This window comes from Anarrhichthys ocellatus, unplaced genomic scaffold (assembly GCF_004355925.1).
Source record: "Anarrhichthys ocellatus isolate YVR2014 unplaced genomic scaffold, GSC_Weel_1.0 scaffold98, whole genome shotgun sequence".
In the NCBI taxonomy this organism is placed as follows: domain Eukaryota; kingdom Metazoa; phylum Chordata; class Actinopteri; order Perciformes; family Anarhichadidae; genus Anarrhichthys; species Anarrhichthys ocellatus.
Window position 1 is genome coordinate 797,172 of NW_022280128.1, and position 8,792 is coordinate 805,963.

At 42.4% G+C, this 8,792-nt stretch overlaps 1 protein-coding gene across 1 annotated transcript; it reads left to right on the plus strand.

Annotated features, from left to right (window-relative positions):
• The first annotated feature begins 5,593 nt into the window (after positions 1 to 5,593).
• On the plus strand, positions 5,594 to 8,552 carry gsc (goosecoid). Its single transcript, XM_031875877.1, has 3 exons — positions 5,594 to 6,058; positions 6,912 to 7,171; positions 8,225 to 8,552. Exons 1-3 carry the CDS (start codon positions 5,743 to 5,745, stop codon positions 8,372 to 8,374), a joined length of 726 nt encoding a protein of 241 aa, XP_031731737.1. The 5' UTR covers positions 5,594 to 5,742; the 3' UTR covers positions 8,375 to 8,552.
• Positions 8,553 to 8,792: the final 240 nt, after the last annotated feature.

Below are 8,792 nucleotides of genomic sequence, written 5' to 3' on the forward strand. Positions count from 1 at the left end.
CGGTAGCGTCTGAGTCGGCTTGTTTTGATAGAATAATTCTAGGTTCCATTATGTCCCTGCCACAGCCTGTAGAGCTGATTTGAATTTCTTATAATTCCAAAGTGTGTTAAGTAGCACCTCCATGAAAAGAGGGGGGGGGTCGGAGAGCATGTTTCAGACCTTCTAATGTGTAAATGTGTTTCTGATTTCTGACATGACACACGGTCAGGCAGCAGTGTGCACGCTTGTGTGAGTGTTTCCTCGATCCTGCCACATTGCTGCCTGTAATCAGTAATTACCAGGATTGGCTGATGGATTCTGGTTATAATGAATGATTGATGACCCCTGAAAGAAAGTGGCCGGGGCATTTCTGTCCTCTGACAACATGACGTTAGCACTGAATTGAAACCATTTAAGTAGAAAATGACTGGACACAGGCATGGCTCAATAGCGGGTACCACACTGCCATTTGCACTGACACATTTGCATTTGCCCCCCCCCATACTCTTTGAATAGTCCGTGTATTCAACTGAAATGTCTTGGAGCTGTTCTTAGGAAAATCAACCCAAATGCTAGACAGACTTGAATGCTTCTAAAGTGCCTTTCAAGTGCAAGTTGAAACCCTTGAGATCCATATGATGTGGCAGCATTCATGGAACACTTTGTTTCTATAGTGCGAAGCTTTTTACACCCGACTTCCTGTTTTTGTAGCCAGTTATTTCTAATTGCACTGACGACATTTTACTCGCAACTGAGACAGATGATGAGAGAATTTAAAAGCGGAGGCTGCTGTTCGTTTGACGTTTCTTGCTTTTGTTTGTTTTTTTAACCATGACCACGGTCGACTGTAACCTTGACGACAAGTGTTCCCTTGACTTAATCAAAGTACTTATTTCAACTCATAACAAGATCTTTCACCAAACCTCTAGGTGTTGGACCCCATCCTAACCAAACCTGAACACATCATAAAGTGAACGTATTATTATTGATTTGTTACAGTATAACAGTTTGTTACAGTCTGGACAGCCCGTTCTCACTCCCAACGCGTCGTGGCAGCTTGCTCAGGAAAAAGTGGATTTCGTCCTGAGGAACTCTGAGTCTCATTGAAGAGGCATGAAAGGCATTAGAAAGAAGCGCCGCTCCTCACTGCCACTTGTTTCCCAGCGAGCGGAGGCCTTTCTGTGCGAGGGTTATTGCGTTTACAACTCACTTGAACCTCATGTGTGAAGTACACGACTGCTGGACAATAACTACATTTTGTGATTCACGCCCTTTGATGTATGAAGGCAGACATTAAACGTGTGGTTGGGGTTACAGGCACTTTGTGGTTGGAGAACCAGACGCTCTTCATGGGGCAGCGGAGGAGGATTCGTCTCCTTGAACTGTAGCAAACGGCTTTGAGGAACACATGGGTTTCATCGCAGATATTGAACGCAACCACGGACTTATCCAGCAAAGAGGACCTGACACGAACAATACATATGGATATGTATGTTTTTTATTTGGAAGTATAAATAAAACAAATACAACACATAAAATGAACAGTAAAATATAGCAAACTCTTCATGTACACGTTCTCCTCAACAATATAAATAAACAACGTAAAAAAATACCTAGGAGGCCTTTGTTTTGAGTATTGCTGTATTTATGAGGGCCAGTTTTAGTTTTAAACCATGAGGACATTTTAGGGGTTTGGCAATGCATTATGTCTATGGGGGTTCTCACAAGTACAGAAAGACGAACTGCTTATGTGGGATTGAAAGAGGTCTATTAATAGAGCTCTATGTGTCTCCTTTCAAATACACAGGAAGTAAATACACACACACACACACACACACACACACAGGCCTGTCTGGCACCGCACCAGCCTGCATGTGTATCTGTGTAAGTGTCTATCACTCACATTCACACACTTTACTAAACACGAACAGGAGGCCCTCAAATACACACTTGCATTCTTCACATGCAGTCCAGTTATGTCTACTGTGACCTCCACTCCCATCACAAACATCCACTTCATTTATTTAGCTTCAGTTTCCAGCTTTTAACGTCCCTCTGATTCTAAGAAACAGTCCAAACAGCAACAGTGACAGTAACAGTAAAAAGGAATAGTGATGTTAATAGTAATGATGATAGTGACAAATTCAAATCATTATAAGAATAATAATATGAAAAGCTAACACATATGTAAACCACATTAGCTCACAGTGGAACACCATGGACCACTGGCAGAAGAAGGTGTTTAAGGTGTTTTACCTGAAAGGGCCACAGGGTTCAGGGGAATCAGAGAATGTCAAAGTCTTTCTTGAGTGGCAGCCTCCAGCTTGAGTTGACCAATAATGATGTAAAAGCCTGCCAGATGCACACATTTGAACCTTTCCCACCTCGACCATACATCCTACGTCCTTTGTCCTTAACCGTCTCAGCATGCTTCCAATGAAGTTCTTGATGGACCGTCATAATTAGCGGGTGTCGTGCTTGACAATTTCTGTCACATTTTCCAACACTAAAATAAATTCAATACTTTCTAATTATCTGTCTGTCTGTCTGTCTGATGTTGTGATTATGTCAATTATTCAGATGCTCCTTTCTCCTGCAGTCCAATGTACAAAGACATCAGAGTGAAAAGCATGTATTTATCCCCTTTTGGACGGATGCATTACCAAGTCTTCCTGTTTTACTTGCCGTGTTTAACCAGGTTTTACAGATCAGGGCTGATATATAAAGATGCATCCGCTATTGTGGCTCTGCGAGTCTTCAGCCTCCATCAGCAGCCTGATTGACGCTTCTATTCACCTATAAGTGCCGCCTTCACTGCGCTTTTCCCCACAGCTTTTATTTTACAAATGGACGTTTTTGCTTTTTTAGCAATCCCTTTGGACTCGCTCCTTTCACTGCCACTTGGAGGTAGAAATATAGAAATAAATGTGGAAATAATAACAGCATATGGCCTCTCTCCCACTCTCCACTGGGCTGGAATCACAGTGTGACTGTATTACAGAAGAGGAACATGTTTCCATATCAAAAGGCAGCAACAAGCAGGGCTTCTGTCAGATTGTCATGCATGCAGGAGAGCAGAAAAACTCATCCATGTGTCCTTTTACACGCAAAATAAAATCATTTTTACCCATCTGTAATTGATTTGAGCTGGAATGCAGAAAGAAAATTTAAAGTTTAAATCTAATAATCCTGTTTTGCTTTCCATATTACTAGAAAGGTGTGTGCAATAAGCTGAGGGCTGCAGCTGCTGACACTGAACATCGAACATCTTTCTGAGCCTCACACCCTATAACCTGACCCTGAAAATCTACAATGGTGGATTTATAAATATTTCAATTTCTAAACTAAACATCTGATGACATGTTTGTCATGAAGCAATACAATATTGCATTTTGGATTGGGAGCAACATTTCAGGAAGCACAAGCTTTAACACAGCTTTTATTTCTATAGGAATTTCTAAATTGTCATTTTCCATTTGCTGCCTTGTGACAGCGTAGTTCAGTTGGGACAAACTCACAAAACACTCACAGGTGATAATGGACAACAGCTGGTCCACTTTATGGTCTGAAGGGGCAACAGGAACCTGCTGGAGTGGTTCAGGTCTGTGAGGGGACTGGATCCACCAATCAGGTTCTTTTTAAGAGGCACTTCTAGTTTCACCACTCTGGAGCCAACGCACACGGTAAGCACACATTCATGATCCTAATAGAATGAAGACGCTTCTTAATGATCCAATGTGCTGGAACAGGGTGCGCGTGAGGAAATAGAAGAAAGTGACACATATACAGCCTTATAAATATCATTAGTAAACACATGGCTCAGTGCAGGGAATGTGATACCCATCTCTGTTTTTCCGTCTGACGTTCCACCGAAAGAATGAATTTTAAAAAAGAGATATTGAATTATTACATAAAGAGACAAAGGATCATATGTATGTTGTAATATAACTGCTAATGCGTATGCTTGTTTTCTATCATATACAGCATATGATAGATGATTCTTGACTGATTTAATATCTGAAGTCCCAAATTTAAAAAAATATGAGTCACATATGAATCACATATCATAATATGAAATATGTTAAAAACTTTTTCTCTCAGACAATATTCTGCATAATTTGGTTTCAGCAGTGTGTGTAGGCTGACGTTTATTATCATCCACATTTTTAACGTAAAATAATGAACATTATTCATATTTGCGTGCGCGAGGAAACAAGTCCGCGGAACTCATCTGCGGAGATGATTGAAATCAGTGTCTTTACCGCATTATGGAGGAGAATGAAGCACCAAACTGACCTCTAATCATCTCCCTTATCTCACCGGCACATTTTCAAATCACAAACTTATATGTCGGCCCGACATGAGCATGCGTTAAGACCACATTGAGCGTTAAATGCAATCAGCGAGTCCCATTAAGGGTCTGAACCGGGAATCCACGTTCCTCCACAGCATCACCCCCCAAACACACAGACAAACACCAGCACTCAGCGCATATGTTGATTCGCGTGTAAATATGCAATAAGTACTCTGTTTCCCAGGCTGAATGGAGGCGATAATGGGCCGTTATCTTATCCCGGTCGGGGGGGGAAATGTTCGGCGTTTGTCACCCCGCAGACAGAGCCGCTGCCTGGGGAAGGAAAACGCGCTGATCTGCTCCCCGCGGAGAAGCGAGTGGAGGGTGGATAATGAGATGAGTCCCAGATATAATGCACAGCGGCTTCTGTCTGACATGGAAATATGGTTATTATTCATTTACTCATATAGGGAGAGGAAATAAAACAAATAAAAAGCCTTGATTACAGTTGTACCGCGCCGGTACGCACGCGTGTATCTACAGGTTGAGAGGTTATTTTATTAATTTAGGAATCGTGTGTGCCTTGGGAGTGTTTATACGAATACTACATTAATAATAAATCATCATTTCATAATAATGATGACAATAAGGCATGATTCCACACATACATCACCTCATAGCACGTATCAACAAATGAATGAATCTGAATAAAATAAGCAAAACATGCATTGAGTTTTTGTGAAGGCTGAATTTGTCTATTTGAAATTGGTAAATTATTATTAATATTACCTTGAAATAATAATAATAACTTGACACGTGCAAAGTTGCCTGCGTGCTGTGGTTTTGCCGTAGCTTGATATCATGTTCAGCAGAGTTGACCTCTTATTTATTTACTATTTCTTATCAACGATTTTAAAAACATTCTGTAACCCTTTGGTCCAGTTTAATTTTCAATATTATGAACTGATAAATAAAGGTTTCTAAGGTGTCGGTTTTGAGGTTGACTCTGACTTCATGAATGAACCCCCTTACTGTAAACACTAATGTAAATGTGTTCCATAGATTGTGATGCCTTCGCTGACAAGGAAATAATCGGATTACTCTGTGACCCAGCAACGGAGTTTTTCCAAAAGTCTGCAAACAGTGCGGATTATCTTAATTTAATTAATTCTCAATACACAGATGTGCGGCCGTTCACGCCGCGAGTTGCGGCAGCTGAACCCAGAGCAGCCGCTCCGCCGTGACGTCAGCGGCGTATAAAAGCAGCCCTGCTCTCAACAGGTCCATTTCAAACCAGAAGTCCATATCCTCGAGACGAAGCTCGCGCAGGGAAGAAAAGAGTCACCATGACGCAGTTTTAGGAGAACTTTCCTCACGGAGTTCTTCCAGTCCGGACCTTTTCTTTCACGGAGCAACTTTCACTTCCACCGAGTTTTTACCCGTTTCCGAGCCCGCCGCGCACCGGTGTGATGCCCGCCGGGATGTTCAGCATAGACAGCATCCTGTCCGGCCGGCCGAGCTGCAAGGAGCCGCTGCTGCTGCACCGGAGCGGCCCGGTGGTGCTGTCCGCCGGCCTCACGGACTCTATCTACACCGACTACAACGGACTGTACTCGGCCACATGCGCTACTTCTCCCCCCGGCGTTCAGTCCGTGAACGGGACCAGGATAGGATATAACGGCTACTACTACGGACAGCTGCACGTCCAGGGCGCCGGAGGAGCGCCGCCGTGCTGCGGCTCAGTGCCCGGCCTCAGCCCGCAGCAGTGCCCGTGCATCCCGGCAGGTAGGACAACCAAAGTCTCCCTTTCTTCATAATTTGACCAACTTCAATTTTGGCGTGGAACTGCTAATTTAAGAGATCAACACATAATTCCACACAAATAATTATTTGTATATGTTTTAAATGCATATTGCTCTTTTTTCTCTTATTATTTCCAGATCAACGAGAAAAGAAATAGTTGAGGTTTAGTCATTGCACCGGGTCTCACACAAATGATCCACAAATAGAAGACAATATTTCTGTATGTAGTATTTTTAAAAGTGTGCTTTTTGAGGATGTCCTTAAATTAGTGTTTCTACGACATAGTTCGAAAACACACAATATATAAATATTTCAGATTTTATGCCCAAAACAATTGCAACGTTAGTTTACGCATGAACTCAAATCTGCACTTCCACACAACCGACACCAAATACTCGAAGATATTCTAATGTGATGTCAAATGCATGTGTGATGAAATGATCTCGTTCGTTTGATGAGCCCAGTGCTGTTCGTGTGCAGGATCGATGCCACTGAGCCGTTTCCAAACTGCTGCTTTACGCATGAACTTAACAAACTCGTGTATTCGAAAGAAAAGATTGTTTCAAATGGTCAGCTCAGTTTGAGAAAAACAGAGTTTGTGGTTTTTAATGCACGAGCAACACTATTCACGTGCATAAAAGGAGACCAGGCTTAAGTGTCACATTTCTGTTATTTTACGCACCAGCTGTAACCTGCGTACACAGCCGAGGCCAGAGTTTCCAATGAGCCGCATTACTTGAGAGCACTGTTTCTGTAAATGTACACGCTGCGGGAATTTGATTGCTCCAGATATTACAACTGTGTGATGTGTCTCTCCGTCCTACCCGCCGTGCAGGCTACGACAGCCCGGGCTCGGTGCTGATCTCTCCGGTCCCGCACCAGATGATGTCCTACATGAACATGGGCAGCCTGTCGCGGACCGAGCTGCAACTACTCAACCAGCTGCACTGCCGCAGGAAGCGGCGGCACCGCACCATCTTCACCGACGAGCAGCTGGAGGCCCTGGAAGGCCTCTTCCAGGAGACTAAGTACCCGGACGTCGGCACCCGGGAGCAGCTGGCCCGCAAGGTCCACCTCCGGGAGGAGAAGGTCGAGGTCAGAGGCTTCTTAGAATCATTTACAGTCTGGGAGTTTTGGGTTCAAAACAGGCAGAACAACATTCACCTGCTCTCAATTTAGAGTTTAGTTTAGTTTAATGTAAAATGAGCAGGTTATTACAGTAACACAGACATTACTATTAATATTCATATTGTGTGTCTCATTGTAGTCCGTAACCAATATATTTGATTTATTATGCAGGATTTTCTGTGTCGTTGAACGGCCTATTGTGCATCTAAAAAAGAAACGGAAAAAGGAGGTAACGTAATTTAGCTTGCTTTAAAATAAGTACAGGGTTATTTAGCTCATCATGAACGTGAGATATTACAGTGGTATATGTGTTTTATTTTTATTTTTTTAGTGTATTTTTTTATTATTTTTCTTTGGTTCAACATGTTTTGGTGTGAATAAAAAAACAACAGACATTTACTGTAGAAAACCAGGATATACATTAACCAACTTAATAATAATAATAATACAAATAAATCTACTACTACTTCTAATGATCATTATTTCTCTTATTATTAGTATTAATCGAAGTAACACAACTCAGCAGAATGTTACGGGTCCCTTATTTTAAGGCGAAAATACATTTTTTTAAATCACACAACGCCAGTCTTGTCGCAGGTGACATCACGATATGAATATTTTTTTACATTACAGTAGTCTGTAAATAGATGAATATATTATTAATTAAGACATTAACGCATGTAAATGCCGTTGACGCAAATGTGTAATTTGCCGCCTATAATTAAAAGCGGCTTGACAGTGAAACATTACAGAGAAACGTCCACATATCAACACACTACATAATACAGGTAATCAATATACAATAAAAGAACGAACACATGTGTTAGGCTTCTGTGGAATAAAGGGAAAAGGCTGAAGGCTGTGGGGAAACGAGAGGCGACGTTTGGTATTCATGTTGAAGGAGACGCAGGAATCTCTGAGTGAAATGGTGACAGAGGTTCGAAAGGTTCGAAATAAAAGTAACGAAAAGAAGAAAGTCCTTTAGGCTTAGATGTTAAAACTGTGCTTTTTATCACGTAGGTTTGGTTCAAAAACAGACGCGCGAAGTGGAGGAGGCAGAAAAGATCTTCATCAGAGGAATCAGAGAGCTCTCAGAAATGGAACAAAACCACCAAAACGTCCGCGGAGAAAACCCACGAGGCTAAAAGCGACGTGGACTCGGACAGCTGATAATACCGCGGACACGTGTGCGCGCGCGTGTGTGGACCGATAGCGGGAGGTGGCGTGGACTGGACGGCATGCTGGTGGTGGTGTGATGAAACGTGTTGCCATGTTGCACAGTTGTACATAATCTACATTTGTATTATTGACTTGGTGTCCGCTATTTATATTTAATTTAAGTTGTTGTGACGTTACGCACGCCAAAGGGAGGACTGACTGACGTGTCTGAATATATCGTAATGTTATGTGTGACATTTTAGTGGATATTAAATGTTGTAACTCTGGTACCCCCCTCACCGTTGTAACATTATTCATTGCGCTCAGCCGTCCGCAGGGGGAACACGTGGAGACTAGAAATATGGAGAGGCCGAGGCTGAGCGCAGCATCACCTCACAGCTGTTATGAACAAATATGCCGACGTTTGTGT